The following is a 21755-nucleotide window of genomic DNA, read 5'->3' on the forward strand; positions in this document are numbered from 1 at the left end:
ATTTGCCTTGTTCTTGCAGTCTCTTGGATTTTCTTGCTTCGATAGTTTGGTGGCACTGATGCACAAGGGATTTTTTAAAATAAAAGAAAACTAAAGGAGAAAGACGACTACAAAGTCGTTCGTTCTGTTGTCAACCATTTCAAAAACGGTCCGGCTTCCTCTAGCCCCCACCCCCCCGCCCCCCCCGCCCCGGAAGATGGATGTGATACAGTACTGCTGAAAAAGCCTCTCGAACGCTTGTGGAAGAGACGGGAGCAAGGCCGACCCCCTAAACTGTTGGGCGAGGTGGGGGCCGAGATGGAGGGGGAGCCCGGTTGGGTGGTGGGGCTTGGGGTGGTGGGGGGAGTGGTGGGAGCGTGGAGGAGGGCGATGGGGTGTGGGGTGTGGATGAGCTGGGTGGAGGGGGGGTATAGATTGGAGCCGGGGGCGGGGGGTTGTAGATGGGTGCTGGGGGTGGAGATGACGGAGGGTATGCGTTGTTCAGCGGGTATTTGGGTGGGGCATCTGTGTTCTTCACTCTGGTGAAATTGATGCAACGGCCCTAAAACAGAAGAGACGGAAGTGGAAAAGCACAGTTACTGATCGAGGCAATGGCATCACAGCATCACAACCCTCCTGGCTGTCTGCAAATCTGACGTCAGTTTAAGTATTCCTGGGCACACCGCTTTGTTCCCTCTCTTTCTCAGAGACAAGTCCTGTGCTGAGCAACCAAGAGGTTAAACCCTAACAGCAGCTTTTGTAGTGAAGGAGGAAGAAATCCTCTCCGACTGACTCCAGGATCTTTACAGCAGAGCCTCAAGTACTTCAAGTCATCCTGAAGCCGCAAGAGCCGTTCTTATTCTTCCGAGCTGGCGTCTGAGTCAGTGCACGACCTGTGGTCCCTGCCCCTACAGATCCCTCTACCTAGACCTCAGTCTTAAACTTCAACAGCATGAAATCTGGACTTTGCACCTTTGGAGCCTCTCTCTCCTTCAAATAACTGGCTTTTGTGTCCTATTTCTAATCATTTACCAGCCAGGCAAAAGGGAAGATTTGTTAAACTAAGACAGTTTCTTGCTCAGAATTTTTCCTGAAATACATCCATTCTTCATAAAGCTGTCTTGATATCTGAGTGCTCGTGAGAAGCCAATAAATGTCTTTTCTCGCTCTTCGGTGCTAAGCTACAGTTTGTTGTACATTTTTAAACAAAACCTTTGCCCTCTGAGCTGTTCTTTTTTTTTTTTTTTTTTTTTTTTTTTTCTCTCCTAAGTTCCACCTGCGAAAGATCTCACTGTAAATACTCAAATGTCAGAATCAGCACTATTGTATTATGGATTCATTCTTTTAGATATTAAATCATCCAAAAAGGCACTAGAGGATTTCTGAGTCCATACTTTGTTTTTGGATTTGTGAGCCTAAGCTTATTTTCTGTTTTCCTCTTTCCTCTCCCAAAGTAAATGTTTTTCCTGGTGAAAAAATGCCAAAGGGAACATTGAGCCCATGCAGGCTGGAGTAGATCTGTTGGGGTAACGACATCAGCCATTTTAATCCTCTGCACGGCTCTGTAGCTTCTCCCTGCTGTAGCCAGCCTTCGGACAAATGCTCTGCAGAAGAGGGACCCAAAGTGAAGTAAGGGAGATGCTGGTAGAAAGGCAGAAGGGTGCTGGAGAAGGATTTGATGGGGGTGAGAGGAGCTGGCGTGGAAGGGGCTGACACATAAAGAGATACAGACAGCTCCTCTCCAAGAGCTCTGCCAATTATAGCATCATGCTCTGTGGATATGAAGAAACATCTGTCTGAGCCTTAGCCGTTCAGCAGAGGAAAGTGGATTCCTTGCTGAAGTGATGAAGTATGCAGAGCAGCCCACAGCTGAGAGCAGTCTGTCTTGTGCAAGCAAAGGTCGTTTAAGGAAAACAAAGATTTCACAGTGCCTTGAACGACATCAAGGTCAAGATGAGAGCATCACCTCAGGGCTGCTCTGAGCATGGTGGCAGCCGAACCCTCTCGGCATGGCTCGGCCCTGGCCGTCTGTCAGCAGGAAGAACCTCTGGCTTCAACTCAGGCTCTCCTCGAGGAATCAGGCTCCGGGCAGAGCTGAGACCCACGTAACGGCCATGAATACACCCATGGTAATGCCCCTCCTTGAGGATTAACACTCTCTCAGTTAAGGCTTGTCCTTGCAGCACGGCAACATAGAGGGGAAAAGGGAGGAGAGGCTTGAGTGCTGCTCCGTACGCTGTGCTACCATTAGCATCTGTGCAGTGGGGACATGTTCTCCATCCCCTGCACAGGTCAAAATGCCAGTACAAAATGAAGTGCCAGAGTGGGCAATGTCTCCGAGCAGAAACACTATGCTCCCTCCACAGCATCCCAGCACAGCTGGGGCTGGCCAAAAAGGGGGCACTGTCTGATGGGCAGAGGAAGGCCTGAAATAAGCACACGGCCATCTCATCTGTGAGCGTCCCTGGTTCTGTTTGCTCTCTGGGCTGGCGTGTCTGCTTTAATGTCCTTTTAATGCACTTTGCTGTGATTTTAAGCAAATATTGTAGGACAGGCCTGCTGAGTGAGTGAAAGTCCAAACCCAAGATTAACCAATTCTACTCAGAAAAAAACCCCATGAGAATGTTTTCCTTGTTCTGGTTCCATGTCTCCTGCAATGCAACTTCAGTCATTTCAGACTATTACTTGCACTAGTTTTGTTTTCTTTATTTATGTTGAGAATAAAATAAACCCGAACAAAAAGCAGCAGTCCTGGAATCCCAGCCAGAGAACAAAAAGTTGCAATTGTTTTTGTGTGGAGCGATACTCTGTCTGGATGCTCCGGGGGTGAGGTTATGGTGCTGCGGATCCAAATGGAACTGAGCACCGCCCTACAAGCATTCAAGAGGATGCAGTGAGGCTCCGACATCTTTGAATTAGGGGCTGGGGCAGGGCTTGAGGACTAAAAGCCATCCAGTCCTCACAGCAATGCCCAAGGTATGGTCCAAAAGGGTAAGAGAGAACATCCTGTGCACTGGTAAAGATTTGACTTACTGATGACAACTGGCTTGGATAGGTCAGCAGTGCCATTCTCATAAACATGGTGCTAGCAGTTCATTCCAGCATATAGCTGCACTATGCTTCCACTAGTTTTTGTAGTCAGCTGTGACCTAGTAAGCCTGTGTTCATAAACTACTGTTTATATCCATGACTAATGGTAACTCTTTTTCTCCAGTAATAGGATTCCTTTGAAATTAGAGAGCCACTTTTTTCAAACATGATTGTCTCCGCTGCCCTTGATAACTACGCTTTAACATGGACTTACTGGACACGTTGTCTGGTTTGAACAAGGAGTTGGACTGGAGTCTGAGCTCAGATGCAGACCAGAAAACAGACAGCACGGGAGTGCAGACAGGAGAGCCAGACTTGACCCAGAGCTAGCACAGCATGTAGCTGTACTCATCAGATACCTCCTCCCCATTCCCTTGTGCATTACCCTGGTCTAACTTCAGAATTCAAACCTTATTCCCCTCAAAGGAGGACAGAGTATGTCTTTTTCTTAGCTCAAGCATGCCATTCCCTATCTCCTCCTATTTCCCCTGCTGCCTGGGTCAGCTGCTCTGCAGCAAATTGACAGTGACCCGTTTGGCAACACTTTCTACTACTGTGCAATGGGTAATTCTGCAGGGCATCCAACATATGTGAAGGGCAGATACAGTTCTGGCTTTCTTCTCCTTCCATGTGAACTGACAGACCAAGGAAATTCTTGTGTTTCTTTGCTTGACATTTCTCTCACCCATGCAGATGGGGGGAGGGAGAATGCCAGATAGGAGTTTTCAGTCCAGATGGACTGAGATGGACTTTGGCAGCTACACTGCCCCAGAGGAGATGGAGAAGCCAACATCTCCTAGGGGATGAGAATTGTCAGACTGAATGACAAGGAGATATCCAGGAAACAAATGATTGTGCCATCGCACGAGAGGCAGAAAATGTTTTACTAGTACCCTGTGCACAAATGCAAAGCAGACCCAGGAGGAAGAGAGCTACTTCAACCAAAAAGCTGGATCTTGAACAGGGCTCTCATCTTGTATCTAGTAATATGACAACAGACACAAAAGTGCAGAGGTTGTGCTAACCAGAATGGACCATAAACAAGTAATCCTAGAGCTCCGGGAGACCCAGCTTTCTCTGAAATGTGTGGCAAGAGATGTTTTCCCACCTGCACTTACCAGAAGGGGGCCCTGATTCACAGCTGTGCTTTGTACCATGCAATTGCAATAGAAAAGTAAAACATCAGCATTATCAACCTACTGCATGGTTCAGTGCTTTTTTATCTGGAAAACTGTCTGGATGAAGATCAAGTTGGCTGGCTAATCACCAATCCATTCAAGCTTTTAGAGGGCTCTCCATTGCCAGCACAGTTCAGTTCCTCTCACAGATAACAGAAGCTGATGCAGAGCAGTAACAGGCCCTCTAAATAAATGGGCCCAAACGCCTTGTTCAGCCTTGGGATCTGGATCCAAAACCAGAGCGAGTGTCTGAAGTACTACAGGTAAGAGGAGTGTGGATCTCTACAATCAGTGGAAACCTTCACAGGACCTTCACATGGCTCTGATTTTAGGAAGGTCTCAATGGCAGCCCCTCTCAGCTATCCACCAGGGTTTATCACCTCATTTGGGTGTCCAAATTTGGATGGGGTGGATGTGGAAGGTGGTGGCAGGTCACCCAGGAGGCAGGAAGTGAAGCCCTTTCCACTAAATACTACTTTGCATCCTTAACCAGAAGTCACCTTTCATCCCAGGAGAAAAAAAACCTCCTGAACCAGATTATACCACAGCTTTGAGAATAAGAGGAGCCAATTCTATTAGTTGTTCTAGCAGGGAGACAGTAGTTGGAGACACAGAATGTATGAACGTAGGGAACAGGCTGTATATTAAAATGCTGCTGCGTTGAACGCCTTGGCTAGGTTTTATTTCCCTTTCTGCAGCCACAACGCTTCAGGGGGGAGAGTCACAGCTGTGCTTCAGAAGAGACAATTGAAGCAATATGGAGACATTATTAGGTCTGAAATTTAGTGGAATCAGCAAAATCTGTGAGGGCAATTCATTCTCGCATTTTATGCTGTTTTTCTTAAGAGTACTGCTCACAGGCATATGCATAATGAATTCTGCTTGGAGTGGCCTTGCTCTTTCACCTTCAACAGCTAATTGTTTTAGGGATGAAGGCAGGCAGCACTGCCTTAGGACAACAAAGCACTCAGTGGTGGGAGGCTCCTCTCCTCTGACCACGGGCCTCGCCCTGCGAGCTCTTTACATGCGGAGTGCCGTAGGGTTGCACACTTGATCCAAGCTTTTCCTTTTGTTCTACACATCTGGTTGACTGAGGAGCACTGCCAGGGTTGAAAGAGAAGGGTAGGATGTGGGGTGAGGAGGGCATTAGGCTACTGAGGTCGTAGCACAGGGTGGTGGTTGCTGAGTGTTCAAGAGAGCGAGCGGGAGCGTTTGAGTCTTGGAGAAGGATCTGGCAAGCAGAGGTGCAAAGAGCAGCAGATGCCTCAGCTGAGCTGTGGCATTTCCTAGGAACTCCAACAGCCTTCTCCAAGCCACTTCCCACCTCCTGCTGCCTCTCCTTCTGCTTTTATCTGAGTCTGGAGACCAACTGGGAGATGGACTGTCACCTAGAGCACAGTGTGCAATGACCTGCCCAGAACTCCACCTGCACAGAGACATTGACTGGGATTTGGCACATTGAATCCAGCTGTGGGGAGGATGGACCTTTGTCTTGGGTCACTGCATTGTTTCTTTTTTCTCTAACCAGCTAGGTCTCTGCCCCCACCACAGCAGGACTCAAGCTAGGAGCAAGCATTTTTCTTTGTTTCATTTCAGCCCTGCTCTCTGTGGTTCCAGCTGTCCAGGGTGAGGCTCACACTGCACAGCGGAAAGGTAATTTAGGAAAGGGAAGTTGGTCCCAGAGCAGGGGCATGCCCTCCACGGTTCGGAAAAGACATCTCTTTAACAGAGAAAGATGGAGCACATTTTTCTGAAGTGAAGATGAAAAATGTTTCTGTTTCTCTTGGTTTCCTATCAAGCTGGAATTAATACCTGGAAAAATATCAACGTTTCAAGATCATAAAACACTGCGACTGGCTTCTGAGCTCCTGGGTTTTAAAAGAGGCACTGGAAAAAATATGATCCTTAATGTTGTTTTGTATGGGTCATTAGTAACTCAAACTTTCCATAAACAATATCCTGGTTTACCCTGTTGTTATGAGAAAGAGGTGAGAGAAATAAAAAGAAATACAGAAATAAAGATAAGAGAAAGAGAAAGAAGGAGAAAAAGGAAAAGAGAGTGAAAAAAGGAATGTTCAAATTAACCTGTGATTTGATACCTGATTCTGAATCAAGCATGCACAAAAACTTGTAGGAGATACTGGCCAAATGAATAGCAGGCAAACATTAAATTTATGCGAGAGTTACCACTAGTCTCTGCAAAGAGATGATTTACTAAACTATAGCTATTTTAAAAGCAAAGCACATACATAGATGAGAGAAACCAATGCTAAATTCTCCAAGCCAAACCCTCCCTACCAAGGATCCTGGGTGCTTGATTTGAACTCAGTCCAGGCATGAAACTTCCCCAAACATCTGTGAAGGTGATGAGTGGGGGGAGGAGAAGAAATAGAGAGTGAAGCATCACAGTGGATCTGATCGCAGCTCTGAGCCTCACAGGGAGAGGAAGGCGGTAAACTGGCAGTTTGCCTGTCCGCAGCCTGCGAGAGCCAAATGGCACAGACAGCTCACGCTGCCTCTCCTGTAGCTACAGAGAAAAATTGCCTATAGCCAAGGTGGTGTGGATCCTCTCTTTGGAAATCACCCTTTGCATAGGGTGCTTTACAAAACCTCTCTCCAAAAATGCACCCCTTTGTGCCCAGACAAAGGTGATACCGGGAAAAGACCAGGGTGAGAATAATCAATATCTGCTTCCCACCAACATTATATCAGTTGGAACAGCATTGGTTGGGAAGCTTTTGGGTTCCCAGGGGTTTTGCTGCTCCAAACCCCTGTCGAGATAATCCCAACATGCCAGGTAGCTTCTGCTACATGGTAGGATTCTGCGAGCTTGAAATATCCCTGCTTGCACGACCTGAGCTGGCAGTGTGCTGCCTTTTAAATCACACAAGGGTGCCTGGAGACAGTATTAGGAAACTGTTAACTAGCTTCTGGGCTTTGTAAGCCAGCCTCTCTCAGTGAGATCAGTCTGTGTTGAGTATGCCTGGTAATGCCAGGAAACGCTGCCTCCTGCAGCAAGCATGCTAATTATACGGTTACCTCTGTATCTGTTAGTCACCAAACAACTATTAAAACCGTCTCATTTCGTGATAAAACATCACCGCAACAAAACCATTTCCATCTGTGTCTCTTTACTAAATACAGAGCCTAGAACTCAGCGTTGCTCATAAAACCGACCATGCCCAAGGCATTCCTGCCACCTTGGCCACTCAATAAATAATAAATTGGAGGTTTGACCTATTTTCTCCCCAAATTAAGAGGAAGACTTCCATTGATAAAATCATCACTCCAACAGGGTTCTAGTCTCTTATTGCAGAGGCAGCACAGAAAATTATGGACTGTTAGAGTTTACCTTAAAAGACCTTGTGAAAATACTGCAGCATGATGAAGTTTGGAGCAAGATCCAGAGTTTTCTCTTGGGTCTCAGCACTACATGCCATGCTAGATTTGACTTTCCAACTCCCAGGAATAGAGTAGTACAAAAATGGTGTTTCCTTCCACCAGTAAGGAGGTGGGATTTACCCCATATGAAAATGATAAAACACATTATCAAAACTGGTGACAAGTGATATTACACATAGCCGCTGAGCTCCAATCAGAGGCAGTTTCCTACACTTCAGACAAGCATCCTGCCCAAATTCAGAAGGAAAAAAAGAAGCAGAAGAACTGCCTTGCTTTATCTGATGCCTTGATATGGTTTGGTCTATTCAGATGTTAAAGCGATGGTCTGTATTTGTATTTATCTGATTCTGTTCTGTTCAGGCAACCCAAAAGCAGTATACATTGAAGGACAGAGAAAACTAAACACCACGAAGTAATGCAACTTTTGCAGATCTTTTATGAAATTTGAAATAAATGAGAGCTTAGTTAGCATATCAGCTCAGTCATGTTGGCTTATGACTAAAGCTCACATATACCTATGTCTATAGCACTGTGCATCCGAGGGCCCCATAGTACAAAGAGTGGTTCTGCCAATCCAGCCTCCATTAAAATCTTACTCATAAGCTTACTCATAACTTCTTGTCTGTGTCTGGCTCTTCAGACCTACCACAACCCTGATAATATCCACTGCTCTGCCAGCTTCTGGGTCTTGATATCTGTAAGTACATTATGCAGGACTGAACCAGCCGGACAACCTACTGAAAAGAAAACTTTCAGAGCAAACTCTTCCAAAAAGTGAAACAAGATGATACAGGCTTCTACCTTGCCAAATTCAAGCGTGGGAATGAGCTTAATAGCCTCAATCTTTGGCTCGTGCCAGAGTTAGGGAGCGTGGCTCTTTCAGTGATGAGTGGGCATTTGTATGTCAGCAAACAGGCCTGATTACTTCTGCAGGAGCTACTTTTGGCTTATTTAGGCCGTGGGATGTGTGTCATTTCCAGGAAGATCTGGTCATTCTTCCCATTGTCTTTCTGGAAAGAGGTAGCTAGTCTTGGAGAAATGCTGAGTGACACATCAAAGACACTGCCTCACACAGGACTGTAATCTTTCATCTGGAGGTTGAATAACAAAGCCTACTGGGTATAAGGAGAAGAGAGAAAAATTCAAATGAAAAACGAAACATTCTTCTGGCAGCGATAACTGGAACAACTAATCAAGGGCAGTGGTAAACATCCCCCTGGAGAGGAAGAAAGAGCCTGCAGGATCTTGTAGCCTGCAGAAATCAGTGATCTGGGAAGGATCTCTCTGGGCACAATTTGTCTTTGGGTGAAGCAGACACAACATGCTTCAGGGCAGGATCTTCCATGACGTGCAAAGGAGAAGAACACAACTCAATGGCTGTTTTCACATTATATGACTTAGGAAAATCATCCTGTGCAGGGAAGTGCTAGCGGCTCGAGGAAACGGGAATTACTTTCTGATGAATATTGTCCTACCAGTATGCAGTGAGACATAATTCCCATCCCTGCAATCCCTGTTTGCTAGATTTGCCTTGGCTCCCGAGGCAGATCCCTGACCGTCAACGTTAAAGGCACAACCTTGCAATTCTGTCCAGGGGAAATTTTGCCCTGGATTGAGATAGGACTGGGATGCTCCCCTTTATGAGCTGGCTACTCCCTGCTTCAGGAACAGAGGTCCAGCAGTTCAGGAGCCAGCTCTGTGATTTGTTTTTACTGTAACGAGCAATCTGCTTTGCGGTAGTCCTGCGAGCCGATGGGCTTTTGGCTTTGGAGCTGTTAGTTCCAGGAAAAAGAGCTAATGTTTAGGTTAACTTTTCCATGGCTATTAATGAAAAACCATACTGCAACAGTATGTGCGGAAAGGTTACAATTTTGTTCTCAAGCTCTGCAGCCGATCAACAGAAACCTGCTAGCTTAGATTTAATGATGGGTTACTAGTGCCTGTTCTGCTTTCTGCAGAAAGAAGGATCATCGAGCAAGTAGCAACATAGCAACGTGTAGGTGTGTGGGGGGTGACTTGGGAGTCCACACGGCTGGTTTATTCTCAGGTCTGGAAAGGGAATGTGGTCTAGTGTTTAAAGCAGGGGAATTTGAAATTATATCTCCTGGTTTCTCTTCTTTGTTTCAGGAGGAGTATTCTATTCATGACATTGTGGAACAGCATGGTGTGAAATCAGACAATTCTCTTAAAGCTGAATTTCCTCATCTCTAAAATATACTCCTAATTCAAAATAAGAGAGGACGCAGGGAACTTGCCAGGATGATAGATTTTGCTCATGTGCTTTGTGATGTTCATAGTTAATTGGTAATACCTAGCCTTCCCCGTACTGCCATTCATTCATCTTGGCTACTTTATAATGAAACAGATTTCATGACTTTCAGTGAACTCACTGGAGGTTTGTGTGGCAGAATTTGCTCCTCAGTATCCAATTATGAACAAATAATTACAGCTTTGGGGATGTTTTCAATGGATTTGTGCACTCCAAGCAAGGGACCAGGCTAACTGCTACATTCCTTCTGTACTCTTTGATAAAGTTCTAATAATGCAGCCTTAAGTTAAAAACAGTATTCCCGTGTGCCAGCAATACTTAATGGGCTTTACAGTTCCTCATGAACCTGCTAATGGCTGAGTGTGCTGCAAGTGCCTAACAGCTGATGAACAATCACTGGTGCCAAGGCTGAAATAAATGGCCCCTGTGCTCCCCATGGTCTGTAAGTTGCTGGTGGGACGGGGTGGGACACAGGCCATGATTTACCAAGTTCAGGTGCCTACTGCTTGTGGGGACATCCAGGAAGGGGTTCTTTGTTACTGGTACAGTCCTGCATTCCTCTTTGAAAGAGACTGAGCCCTGCATACCCGCTTGCCCTGGGCGAGGGGTGGCACACCCAGGATGGTACTTGCGGGCTCCAGCACAGAACAGCCTTGAGTGAAGCAGCACAAGGCCACTGGAGTTACACCCAGGGTGGCTGCTGTCCTGCCATACACCCCTGTGTCTCTACAGCTCTTCCAAGGTAGCGCTTACGTGTTTGGAATTTGCATGTGTATTAACAAAAGTGGATCAGGAAGCAGGGCCCTGCACTTATTAAGGACTTACACATGTGTAATGCCAGGGGCAGGTGACCAGAGAGGTGTGACTCTAACACAACATTACGCTTCAACCTGTTGTGTGACACGCTGATGTGGTGTGAGCCACTCCACCCACTGACCCACTCCTAGACCCTTTGTCTTCCACCCTAACTCTTCAGTCTGACACCCTTTGCTCTTTTTTGCACTTTGTGCAGGATATTTGCCCAGGGTCTTGCAGGTACCACATGCTTTCACATCCAGGATGGTGGCCTGACCAGGGAAAGCTGAGGACTGAATTAAGCTGTAGTTCAAGTCATCCCTTTCTGTGCTTTGGACTACAGGTAAGCATCTGCGGTCGGTACTTTTGTTTCTGGGTGGCTCTGCATTCCTAGCAAGTCTCTGAGGGCCCTCTGATCACTGATGTAAGACCTAGGGCTCCCCTCATAAGTTCTCAGTGCAGATGGACCCAGACACAGTCCAAATTTTTCAGCTGGGGCTGCTGCTTATTTTCAGGAATTTATTGCAATCCCACAGGAAACAATGACCTTGCTTTCCCATAAGGATAAGGAGAGTAAGTCCAGCCCACTGCTGGAAGCTGCATGAGGGAAACAGCACAAATGCAACATCAACATTCACTCAGCAAGAAACATGCATTGGAGAGATGGGTTTTCTAGACATCTGTCACAAGGTGATTCTCCCTGCATCAAAATCCTGTTCTTTATGTTATACAAATTTCACTTCCTATGTTTTTACTGATTTCTAAGAACCTAAACACCTACTGAACAGCTTTGCAATGTTTTCTGTGGGAATGTACATACTTAGACACTCTTCTGCATCTGGTCTCCTGGGTTTTGCAATTCCATCCCCATAGCACAGCATCATCATTGCATTGCTCCAGTAAGGGTTCTGCTCCAACAGTTATTTCATTTACCCCACAGCTGCAGAACTACTCACTCCATGCAGAGGAAAGTTTGAACTACGGTGTTCCGTCGGCTTGTTTTGCCTTCTGCTCTTTAAAACAAACTAGAAACCCCTTTTGTTTCTCAGCTCATTATACCGAAGGCTGCCCTTTCCATGAGCTCCATGCAGGAATAGCCTCTGCGCAGAGCCAGCCCAGTCCCTCACTGCTCTGGAAATCTCAAATCATCAATTAAGTAGGCTAAGTTCTTGCCTCAGTTCAAATCATACTTTACAGTAAAGCTCAGCACTTGTGAAGGTTTCAGCACTGTACTAAAATCCAGACAAACCCCGTTTCCTACACTTTCTCAGAGAAGCAAAATGCAGTTATGTGCTTTGGGGCTAGGGAGGATGGGATGGGATGAGGAACCGGAGTGGAAACACAAGCATCTGCCTTTGTTTCAAGACGGGAGGTGGTACTGAGTTAGATGGAGAAACTCACATCACCACCTAAGCGCTTGCACCTAGACATCTGTCCTCTGGCAAGCAAAAATATATCCTGCAAGTTTTACACAGTGAGACACACCTGAGGGTCTAACTCCCTGTCCCACTAGTCCAGAAGAGCATTGCTCTGACCCAGCAAGCGTTTTGCACTCTCCCCCTGCTATGGCCCAGTCTCCAGAGGCAGTGCCAGCTCCGGGCTCTAACACACGTACGCGCACACGTGCACGCTTACAGGCAGTTCTGGCTGGAACTTTGTGCTGCTCTTTCTTTGAAAGCTGCACGGGAGATGTGCTGAGGGAAGATGAACTCACAAGAAAAGTTGTTTCTTGTGGTTAAAGGAAGATTTTAATTACATTAACAGATTATTCCAGCTGGTGTTGTAGATCCACTGTTCAGCATTCAGGTAAATTAGTACTGCTACATCGTCTCAGTGTTTCCCACTATACCTGTCCACACTTGCTCTTGCCCCTTGCCTCAAACAAGGCTGAGATTCTGGTTTTATTTTACACCTGTACAGCACCTGGCATGATGGGTTTGATTTAAGCTAATGCCTGGAACATATGAATATACCACTATAACGAGCAAGGCCCTGGGCTATGCGGCAGCACTGTCCCGCTCTTTTTAGTTTAGGTTTAATTCCCTTCCATTTCAGCACTGTGTGGGGAGAGAGAGATGACTAGTTATTTCCCAGATAGGTCTTTGCAAGCACACGGCTTTCTCCACAAGACGGGGGAATTCATGGAAAGGAGGCTTTGTTTTCTGAGAGTTTGAATTTGCCAGAAATAAAAAGACATTCCTCAAATGGCACAGCAGCCAATGCTAATCTCCTCTGTGAAACACCCAATTATGTGCAGCAGATTAAAGGTTTTTCAGGTTTTTCAAAGCATAAGAAGGACAGAGAAGGAGAAAAATTTGCTGTAACATGGTAATGATTCAGGCTGCCTTTTTCCTCCTCTGCATTTTTTAGACACAATGATTGCCCAGTCAGGGCTGTCCCATGAGCTGAGAATCACGGTCTGCTGAAGCAGGTCAGCCCCTGACACAAGTACCAAAGATGGCATGTGGACAGACTTGGCAAAGCCAGCTCCTGGTTCCCACTGAGTTTCTTCTTGTAACACCTCAGCTTGCAAAAGAAAAACAAACCACGTAAAAAGCACTGCCAGACTTCTACTTTAAACTATCTGAGCATCACACAGGTCTAAAATGTACAAACCTGAACTTCCAAACCCTGACTCTCTGTACCATTAGCATCACGTTGTAACCACGTGAGCCCACAGGCCACTGTGCAAACCTATACATGTACCTGCAAATACAGCTGTCCCTGCCCACAGCCAGGAGTGTTGCTAATCCTTTAAATTTATTACTAAGCTGCAGCCTTCATTTTCACAAATGCTTTGGGAAAGAACATATGTTGGATTAGCCTCATAGAGAGGACAGGAAAAGCCTCTGAGAAATGGAAGGTGCTGTGGCCTGGCCAAGGTCACTCTGTGTGTCAGTGGCAGAGACTGGAGTGACTCTGGCTTTGCCTCCAGTCTAGTGCGCCAGGCTCAGAGCTCCCACAAACCTCCAGCTCAGGTGGACATCTTGGATCTCGAATTACAATAGCAGGATGCAGATTAAAAGAACTATCCACCTCCAGGTTAAGCCTTTTGGACAGTTACCCGCTGGGGTCAGAGAGCTCTTTGCTGTCTCCTGGGGCACAGCTGTGGAGAGGTGGGCCCCTGCTCAGCAGCGCTGGGGCACACGCTCCAGAGATTCTCCAGAAATGCAGTGGGACTTCATGTGCGGGAGCAAGTCCTTGCTTTGCAGAATTGGGCCCTTCACCAAAAAATGGTCATTTGGGATGAATGACTGATATAATACAGAGTGATCACCTGAACTCCTTAAACTGCACAAAACATTCACAGTGAGGTCCGAAATCAAGTTAATTTGAGGTGCTGGCATTTCACTGTAATGTAAAAACGTTAGTGCAATCATGGGGCAGAGGGAGTTTTATAAGCTTTTGTTGAAACACATTGCTCTTCTGTAGTGAAGATTCATGCAACTTGGCTGTAAATTTGTCTTATTTCGTACTCTGACTGTTCTGTTTCTGTTAACATCAATTTTTTATGTTAGCACATGCACACACACATTCTTCCTTTCATAGTAAAAAGAACAATTGCAATTACTTTAATGGGGACATTTTCATGTATTTCGTAGCCTCATCCTCTCGTCATAACTAACCACAATTTGTACCAGAACCATATCACTGAGATCTAACAAGATATGTGCTTATGTGATTTCACCAGTAAACTTGCAAAACTACACTAGTTCTGGGAAAAGCTCCTCTCCTTGAATCTTCATTAGTTTAGGCAGGATACATCTTTACACATAATTATACATGGGTTTGTTATCTTTTTTCTCCATATTTATACCCATCTCTATTTACCTATACACACACTAAATGAAAATGCAATTAACACAATGCAGTAAAAAATTAAAATATAATTGGCTCCCAGACTGAGATGTCCATGGCCAAGTCTGAGCTTGAAACACATTTTAATAATCTCCTCATAAATTACTGGCATAACAAGGTTTATGAAGGAAATGCAACTGACACTTTGAAGAGACACTAATTTTTTTGATCCTGTGCTTAGTGAGCAATTTGCACAAACAAGCATTCCCTTACTCCATTATAAAAGCAATAAAGTTTTCTAATATATATATATATATATATATCTAAATTACCCCTATCTGATGATGTTTTGAATGTAAAAATAACCTCATTAATGCTGACAAGAATGCAAACCTAGTCTCTTGAAAATGTGAGAAGACCACAGGAATCCCATGTGACTCTGACTTCCTTGCCTTATTGGAAACATCTGTGTCTGTTGGTAACATCAGACCATTTCCAGGTTTGACTCCAAAAGAATTTCACAACCTTTTTGTGCATCTCAACCTCTCCGAGAGCACTTCAAAACAGGTCCCGAACATCCCTCTCTTCTCCTTTTGCTTTGGGATAAAAGATGCATTTTTAAAAGCCTTCTGCAAACCAGACCAAAGTTTGCTTCGTGGTTCATTCTTGCAAATGTGACCGGTCGTTGCAGATATAACACCACGCTGATGGGGACCTGCTGCTGACATCAGAAGCCAGCTTTCACAGAGCTAGAGAGGTCAAAGCCAGGTAAGACTCTGGCTTGGGCTGCTGCCATGCTACAGGCAGGTGTCCTTTCTGGCACTTCTCCTTGAAAAGGTCTCAGCTCTGCTGTCCAGGAGCATCTAACCCCATATCCAGCACTTTCTAGTCAGCTATTTCTATAACTGTACCTTTTGCAGTGAAGAAACTGTCCTGTACAAGGCATCTCAACCTTGATTAAAGCGTTCAGGGCATGAACAGACAAGAGGCAGAGAGAAGGGATTGTCTGAGGTCGCACAGAGGAGGAGGGCTGGAATCTAAGCTTCAGTTCCCACATTATCCACTGCAATGTATATAAATTGCAAATTTATTAGTCATTACCCTTGAAGCAATGTCTTGTTACAGTCTTCTTGACAATTTGTATGGTACCTAGGAAGCTGCGTGGGCTACAGCAGATAAACGGTGACAATTAATCAACACAGTGTTTGAAGCTGAATCCATGTTTCATTCTACGCAAGCAATCTTTTGAACAGCTCAGCTAATGTGCTGGCAGTGGATAAAGTAACTGATTATAGCAAGGGGTTGCTTATATATGAAAATGATGTAACCCTGGGATTAAATCCAACTCCTTTTCAGGCTCCAAAGCAAAGATGCCTTTCAGTTACTTTTCATCTGGCTTCACTTTTTTATGTTGACCAGTGGGTGAATGAAGGTGCCCATTCCACAGCACCAAGAGTCTGAAATCTGCTTCCTTCTTTTCTTCAGGAAAGAGAAGGAAGGAGATACAAATTGCTTTCAAAACAGGTTTTTTGGGTACTTTTAGGAATATCATACGGTCAAAGGCTCCTGTCTGCAAATTTCAGGCTACTCTTTACTAGCCATAAATTTTGCTTGCAAGGGCTCAAATATTTATCTAGCCTGAGAATGCACCATGTGGTGGGTTTTTGATCTGCTGGCTCTGTTTGAGGCTGCTGGTTACTGTAGGATGCTTTGCTAATCACTGGTTCTCTCATTCCCAGGGCATGTCCATGCTGTAAAGACTGCTAGGGCTGGCAGTTCCTACGTAGCTGGCAGCGTGGGCATGCTAGTTTGCTGCTAAGCAACTCTGGAGTATTTATTCAGCTTGTGTCGTAAAGTCTACACCAAGTGGCTGCACGGCATGATTGAACCTGAGCTAGTTAGTCTGAAACTCCTCTGGGTGACTGCCAGGTAGACAAACCAGAGTGCCCAGGCCAGCCTAGCAGAGGGACTGGGGTGGCAGCAATGGGTGGCCTGGTCCCCTAGGCGCAGCAGGTAGCGCATACCGCAGCACCCTGGGGAAGGATGGCAGCGGGATGAAGGTAGGCAGTCAGGAAAAGGGGGAAAGCTGCAGCTGCCCTGCCTTGTGCAGCAACATCTCAGGGCCCTGCATCTCACTGCCTGAAGCTTCCTGTCTTCTGGGACTGGCCAGGCTGGGTTTACACCAGGGCATTAGGGCTGAGGTTTCAAACCGGCTGTGCCTCTACCTCAAAACCACAGGAGTGACTGGGCGCTGTCAGCACCAGCGCTGATGGGCCCCTTTGCTGGGTGGAGACTCCTTTACCTACACATTCCAGCAGAACAGGATCACATCTAAACTTGCCAGTGGACAGCTATGGAAGCCTGCAGACTTGCTGCCATTCACCTATGCTGAAGATTTTGGAATCCAGTGAGCACCAAGTCTGTCCTTGCTGTGCTCCTGGTCCAGAGGAGCTATCTGGGATCACATGGAGAGGCCACAGGAATTTACAGCCGAGCTCACCACTGCCAAAATGACTCTCACAGCTCTACGCTGCTGGCTAATCTTTAGTGCTGGCAAACCCTGCACTAGAAACACATGGCTGGCAGAGCATCTAGCATCTGTGTATGAATGTGCGGGGCTGCCGCGGTGTGACTCTCCCCCGTAGTGCTGTCCTTCAGCATCTCCTGCGCTAGGAACCTTAAACCTGGCACATACAGACAGTTGGCCTCAGTCTGCACGTCAGGTCAAGGAGGTAACGTGCCATATCTCAAAGCACTGTGCACAAGGCACCTTCCTCACACGAGCTGTCAGCCATCAGACATACCATGCGCTTGGGGTATTCCTGGCGTGTGACCATGTGTAAGGGTGCCTGCTAAGCGACCCCCTGCGCAGGCGGTGCATCCGTCACAAAAGGGCTCCTGTCTTTGGACAGCAAAGGCTTGAAACGCTGTTGCTCTGAGTGTTGTTGCAAGCCTGAGAGATGCCAAGAACTATGTCTCAGGCTGGATGAAGGAAATGATGAACAGATTATTAAACTTATGTTATCAAACATCCACTTCAGAGGAAGGGCCGTGTCTATCAGTAATCCAGAGGCCCTCTCACTGTGATACTGGTGAAAAGTCTCCAAGCTAATGGCAGGGATTGGACCCAAGCTCATCAAAACCAGCCCTGACTTCCCAGGTGTAGGATTCTGGCCACACAGTTGTTTGCACAGGTAGAAATTTGCCATCATTTCAGTGCAACCCAGCCGATCCTTTTGCAACCCTGACTCAGGACTATTTGCACTGGAGGCACTGACAGCTGCAGTCAACACTGGCAGATGTTTCCATGCTGCCATCCTCATCAACTCAGCGCTGACCTTCCCACTGGATTTCCAGTCACACCAACACAGTAATGTGTTTTATGAGACAATATTTGATGTTTGCTGACCTGGGAGAAGCCACCTGCCTTAAGGTAATCATGCAGTCTTTGTATCCTAATGTTTGGACATGCATTTGCATTTCTATTAGAAGAACAGTGGCACAGAGAAGGAGGTTGGCAGGGATCAAATAGGGCTCAGAGTTTCCTTATTTTGTGAGGTGCAAATTTTGCAAGTATTTTTGCAACTTTTTGCTTTTCTTTTTGACTAATTCGTCTCCCAAGGCACAGTTTGAGATTGTGGTAGTTCTGTTAACATCAATGTTGCCTCATTCCTTCCCAGTCCCTTGCAGAGAAGCCTCTAAATGTTGTAAAAAAACCTTCCCAACGCCCAGCTCTGGTAAAATCACTTTCTATATCTACAAAGGAGAAAGTGAGATGTGACAAACTAAAACCTGCATCCAAATCACAGGGAATGTCTATAGCAAGATAGGAGGTGACTCAGAAGTCTCAAAGCTAAATTCTTCTCTCTACTTTAAATCCAAAGTAGGAAGACAACCTCCACATTTTTGCTGAAAAGGGGAGGGGAAAACCCTGTCTAATTCTGCCATTTCAGCTGTGTAAACTAACGAATGTCATTTTAGTGTTTTACAGTGAGTTCTCATACTGGTTTTGCCTGCACTGTTGGGAGTGACATCACCTGGTAAGTTATGTCACTACTGTAGAGGGATAAACATAAACTGCTCACTTAAGTCTGAAAGTGATTAAAAACATCAAGAGGGCCACACGTGGTTATTCAAAGAAGACAAACACTCAGCTCATAGTTTTTTTTACAAAGAAGAAAACAAATGTTCTAAGAACAGTCTACCCTCACAGGAAGTCTGAGAAGAACTTCATATCTATACAGAAAAGTGCTCAAACATTTGGAAGTCTTCCAGGAGTCAGCTGGAGAGAAACAGGTATTTTAGCAGCTATAAGCCTGTGTGCATTTTCAGCCAGCTTCTCTTCCACACTAAATTATACTTGCACCCTAGTCAGAGATCCTTTATAGCACACCAGAATCATAAAGAGCTTAATTTACTTCAAGGCTGGATCATATAACACCTATATGGGCTAATTCTGCTATTGCTTATGCTGACAGGACACAACTGCATGTCTAAGATACATCACCAAAAAGGGATGGAACCTGCTGACAGTTGCACTAAAATAAATTGCTGCTAACTATATCAGCTTCAGCTAAACTGCTCTGGATTTTCCCTAGCATAAATGGAAGTGGCATCTTTCATCTTAGCTTGTCAAGTCAAGAAAATTATTCATAGAATCGGCATTCTTCAAACCCTGATTTCTGTGGGAAAATTGCCAGGCATTAGCAATCCCTATGTTATGAGCTTTTCTCCCAGAAATCAGTATCACACTCAGTGAAGACATTTTAGCAAATCTTCTCCCTGAAGGAAAAAAATATTAAATCGCTTTATTCACAAGAGTTCACTGGTCCAGCATTCAACGGAAAACCTTACAGGGAGCCAAATGTTACAGAACTATGATTCTCCAACAAAAAATTACATTGTTGTTTCATGTGCAGTTGCGTTTCTTGACTCAATGCTACACAGTAAGAATGCTGCACAGTTACTTATGCTTTGGACCAAAAATATTCCTGAGGCAACTCCAAGCTCCTTTGTTCATTTGTGGCAGTGGTGTGTAAAATGATTCCATAAGACATTAATGTAAGTGACATTTTTCAACATGAGGTGAACACAGACAGGGGCTCAGAGAGATGCTGAATCTCCACCCTTGGAGATATTAAAAACTGGATTTGGAACAGCCCTGGGCAACTGGGTGTAACCATCTAAATTGCAGAGAGTTAGGGGATGTTTTATGGCTACCACAGGGATTTCAATTCGCGCATGCTGTGTACCTTAGACACAGACTAAATCTGCAAAGCTCGGGTGCAGCTCTCACCCTCCCCTGCCAGCTGCGTGTCCCTGCCTGTCTGCTGCAGCTGAGCTCAACACACGGGTCTGTGTCGGGCACTTCAGTGCTCAGCCAGGTACCTCTAGAGACAGTTTGGGGTAACTGTCCTGAAATCATTTAGGAAGCACCCAGACATTTAATTCCACTGAAATAAAGATTACCTTGGAGATGAGAGGCAGCTCTATCCTACCCTGCTCTCACATGACAGTATCAATCCTGTGAAGTGACATGAGTCCATCCTATTCAGTGGCTTCTGTTTCTACCCATAAGCACACATTAATGTATAGAAATTTCCATGAACCCAGTTTTTAATAGAAATATATGGGAATACTTCCTCCCTCTCATACAACAGTCTGAACCTCATTCTGCAAACCTTGCTTTGTAAAAGTGCCCATGAAGTCTAAATTTATGTAGAAGGAAAAAAAAAAAAAGTATGTTCAGAGTTTTATTCCAGAATTTAGATTTTAATAATTATTTAATAATTATTTATATCATGTATTAATGTATTATAATCTATATAATTTATACAATCATTTTATAATAATTTATAATTATTTAATAATTATTCCATAATTTAGATTTAATAAATGAAAATATGCATAAATATTTCTTACTGTTCATTAAAATTACTTATGCAATTAATTGAAAGCAGCTATACTATCTAAGAGCAAGACAGTACTGGGCTCTTTGATGGGTATTTCTGTCACTGCACCTCGACAGTTTTCATGCTTGAAACTGTAACAAAGTGCATGAACTGCAGCTGCAAACAAAGCTGACAGATGTGACTGAATTTTTGTTTCCAAGCTGTCATGACTATCTGCCTTTAGCCCCACATGTAAAGGCAGTCAGAAACTTTAGAGGTATTTTATTTTTCCCTAGCTGTAAAAAAATGTTTTGAGGGACGATACCTTGTCTCCTGGCTGTGGGCGCATCACAGACACGCGGTCATAACCTTTCCGCAGCAAGACCCAGAGAGCATCCAATTTCCCCTGCAATCAAAAGAAACACAGTGTTACGTTCTGTGCAAGAACAAGGGCGCTGTGCAAAGTGCAGTGCAGGGACATTGCAGCTTAGACCTACACATTTTTTACTTAACCATTTGCTGTGCTTGCACAAGTTCGTGGAGAGCAAGGTTTTCTCTCATAGAAACTCACTCCAAACTCGCTGCAAGTGCAAAGGAAGAGGCTTTCAAATGAGCAGTAAGCGGGTATGTCTGACAGTCAGGAGTATCCAGGGGTCTAGCCTTTACGTATTCTTCTGAAAATCTCCAAAGGTAATAGGTGACTTGGATATCTCCTGGGCTGAGAAAGAGTCCAATACCTACTCAGCTCCTGGTATTGTTGCTAGCAAAATGCTAAATCAGTGCAGAAAGGGATTTTATACAGTGCATTTCCTAAGCTTTCTGCCTCCTCCTCTGGCTGGGTGGCTCGCCTCTAGCTCCAGGTGACCACTGTGACATATTAGATATAATTTTGATTTATATCTCAGAACAACCTGCTGGGGAGAACTGACTGTAAAACGTTTCTTCACGCAGCCAAGACACGGAGTCGCAGCTATGTGCTGTGTAAAGACCCACTTAATCTTTCATGTCAGCTACATGCTAGCAAGAGAGCATCGGGTCACCAGGTCTCACATAACTCCCCAGTCCCACCCCATATGTCAGTTAATATTTACATCTTTTCCAGGCAATAACACACATCTTTCAAAGTCCTCCATTGCTATGAGCTCAGCGGCAGCTGCCCTGCAGCTGCCACCCTCCTCACACTGTGATGGTTTTGAGAAGCTCTTCACCTCACTGGGTGGTCTCGTACCCAACAGCCCGTACCCCAGCGCACACCTGTGCGCACGCACAGACCCTGACAAGTTTTGCTGAAAACCCAACGTGTTGAAATCTCTTGTGGACAGAAAGTTTGGCTGAGATGGGGGATTGGACCCT

The 21755-nt window shown here is 45.3% G+C and overlaps 1 protein-coding gene across 2 annotated transcripts in view; it reads right to left on the bottom strand.

Moving 5' to 3' along the window:
* Positions 1-208: 208 nt before the first annotated feature.
* ANTXR1 (ANTXR cell adhesion molecule 1) overlaps positions 209-21755 on the bottom strand; it is a 110010-nt gene continuing 88463 nt past the window's right edge. For both annotated transcript variants that reach the window (XM_074928479.1, XM_074928480.1), the window contains exons 17-18: positions 20728-20808; positions 209-541 (exon numbers count right to left, since the gene is read on the bottom strand). In XM_074928479.1, coding sequence (XP_074784580.1) covers positions 269-541; positions 20728-20808 — 354 coding nt within the window. In that variant the 3' untranslated portion in view covers positions 209-268. The remainder of the gene's footprint in view (positions 542-20727; positions 20809-21755) is intronic.

The sequence above is a fragment of the Athene noctua genome, chromosome 28, assembly GCF_965140245.1.
Source record: "Athene noctua chromosome 28, bAthNoc1.hap1.1, whole genome shotgun sequence".
In the NCBI taxonomy this organism is placed as follows: domain Eukaryota; kingdom Metazoa; phylum Chordata; class Aves; order Strigiformes; family Strigidae; genus Athene; species Athene noctua.